Source organism: Vicia villosa, unplaced genomic scaffold (genome assembly GCF_029867415.1).
Source record: "Vicia villosa cultivar HV-30 ecotype Madison, WI unplaced genomic scaffold, Vvil1.0 ctg.000359F_1_1, whole genome shotgun sequence".
NCBI lineage: Eukaryota > Viridiplantae > Streptophyta > Magnoliopsida > Fabales > Fabaceae > Vicia > Vicia villosa.
Genome location: NW_026705162.1, coordinates 229942 through 232286, shown reverse-complemented (window position 1 = coordinate 232286; position 2345 = coordinate 229942). Strand labels below are relative to the sequence as shown.

The 2345-nt window shown below is 54.0% G+C and overlaps 1 protein-coding gene across 1 annotated transcript; it reads right to left on the bottom strand.

The window, feature by feature from the left end:
* Positions 1-404: 404 nt before the first annotated feature.
* LOC131627358 (uncharacterized) lies at positions 405-1772 on the bottom strand. The gene has a single exon (XM_058898202.1). It carries the CDS (start codon positions 1770-1772, stop codon positions 405-407), a length of 1368 nt encoding a protein of 455 aa, XP_058754185.1.
* Between the last annotated feature and the right edge of the window lie 573 nt (positions 1773-2345).

The window sequence follows — 2345 nt, the reverse complement described above, 5'->3', positions numbered from 1 at the left end:
TCCATTTTGCATTAGATTTTTTGACTAGTACAACATTTAAGAGCCAAGTTGAATACTTGGCTTCGGAAATAAAATTTGCCTCTAAGAGGTCTTTTACAGCTTTCTCGGCAGCCTCCGCTTTCTCGGGAGACTGCCGACGCCTACGTTGAACTACTGACTTCGCGGCTGGATCAATGGAGAGGTGGTGGCAGGCGACCTCAGGGTCGAGTCCGGGCATTTCCGATGAGCTCCAAGCAAACAGGTCGGCGTTGGCTCGAAGGGAGGCCACGAGCTGCTTCCTCGGAAGGTCTGGGATGCCCTTAGCGATCTTCACCGCTTTGTCGGGGTTTTCGCCCAGCGGGACGAGCTCGAAGTCCCCGTCAGGGACAGGTCGGATGGGGTGAGCTATCTTTGGTCGCGTGTATTCACCATTCTTCAGCTCTTCTTCTGTGAAACGAGCGTCGAGGTCGACTGAAATGACGTTGGTCGGCTGATGCTGATCTTCCCGAGGATGCTTGCCTTCGGCCTTCGGCCCTTGGCTTCTTGTTGGAGCTGGATGGAGGGGCGATTAATTGCAACCCTTTTACAGAGGCGTCGAAGATCCTTCTGGAGGCTTCGATGTCGGCGTTGACGGTGGCTACTCGTCCTCTTTTTGTGTAGAATTTCATCTTCAAATGCACGGTTGAGGGAACGGCAGTGAGTTTGGCCAGAGTAGGGCGCCCAATGATGCAGTTATAGAGGGTCTTGCAGTCGATCACCAAGAATCTCGTCTTGACCTGTCTGGAAGCTTCCCCTTCCCCAAAGGTGACAATCAGCTCGACATAACCCCAAGGTTTGGTGGTGGCCCCGTTGAAACCCTGGAGGTCGGATCCCACATAAGGAGTGAGGTGCGAGTTGTCTAGCTGGAGGGTCTGGAAAAGGTGGGAGTACATGATGTCGACTGAGCTCCCCTCGTCAACTAGGACTCGTCGGACGTCAAAGTTCGCCATCCTTGCTCGGACGAGTAGGGGGATCGTGGCGTTCGGAGCTCCGTCGGGCAGTTCTTCCAAATAGAAAGTGATCGGGTCTGATTTCCCTTTGAATTTCTGTAGGGTAGGGCCGAGATCCGAGTTGGCGCTAATTAACTCATCGAACTTTCTCTTCACCGAGCTGATGGTGAGGGAGCCGGGCTCCCCGCCGTTGGATATGACCATCGCGGTCGGGAACCCTTCCCACGTGCTGAAGGCGGTTGTCACTCTGACTGAAGGAATGAAGTCTTCTGGTCGGGTGACAGACAGCGCTACTTGTAGTGGTCTACTATCTGGCGAGTTGCCCTCGTCCGAGTTCCGAGGGGCTTCTCTTCGGGGAGGTTCTCCCTTCTTCGTGTATTTTGATAGGCGGCCCTCTTTAATCAGAGTCTCGATGGCGTCTTTGAGATGTATGCATTCATCAGTTAGATGCCCATGACTCTTGTGGTATTTGCAGTATTTAGATTTGTCGGTCCCCGGTCTGGTGGGGTTCGACTTCGGGGGCCGGATGGTAAAGTTCTTGAATTCGGTGCTTTTGCACTCGGCCAGGATTTTCTCACGTGAGGCGTTTAGAGGGGTATAGTCGCTGAATCGACCAGCTGGTCCTCGGCGCTCTTTGGCGTCGTGGGACCTTTCGTCTCTTCTTTTCTCATATCCTCGGCGCGAGCCCGAATTGTCGAGGTTCGAGCTACGGGCAACATCATTGCCCCTCGAAGCTTTGATCGCAGCTGCTTCGCCTTCCTCGAAAGCGATGAAGGCTTGGGCCTTGCGGAGGAGGGCGTTCATAGTGGGCACCTTTTCGATTTTTATAGCCTTCTTGAAGTCGCTTCCGGGGAGAAGTCCTCGTTCTAGGAGGTATCTTTTCATGTAATCGGCCGTCTGCACTTGGACGGCCTCTTTGTTGAACCTGTCGAGGTAATCTCGGAGGGGCTCGTCGGCTCCTTGGATCACAGCCTCAAGGTTCGCTTCCGACTTTGGTTGCCGACGGGAGGCTGTGAAATGGCTCAAAAAGAGTTCCTTGAGCTCCGTCCAGGAGTGGATGGAGTTGGGGCGAAGGTTCCTGTACCAAGTCATTGCTCCTTTCTTGAGTGTGGTCAGAAAGATGCGGCATTTAATGGAACCTTTGACGACGTGGTAATCCATAACGGCTTCGATGCTCCGGATGTGATCGTCAGGATCGATGGTTCCGCCGTACAGATCCAAGATCGACGGTTTTTCCATCCCCCGTGGGAGACGGGCTCTTCGGATGCTTTCGGACAAGGGGTTGCAGAAGTCTTCCTCGTCACTTGGTCCCGGTGAGGTCGAGTGTCTGCCTCACCGGGGATTCACCTGTGTTGTGCCCGGATTTTTGCGGTTGTC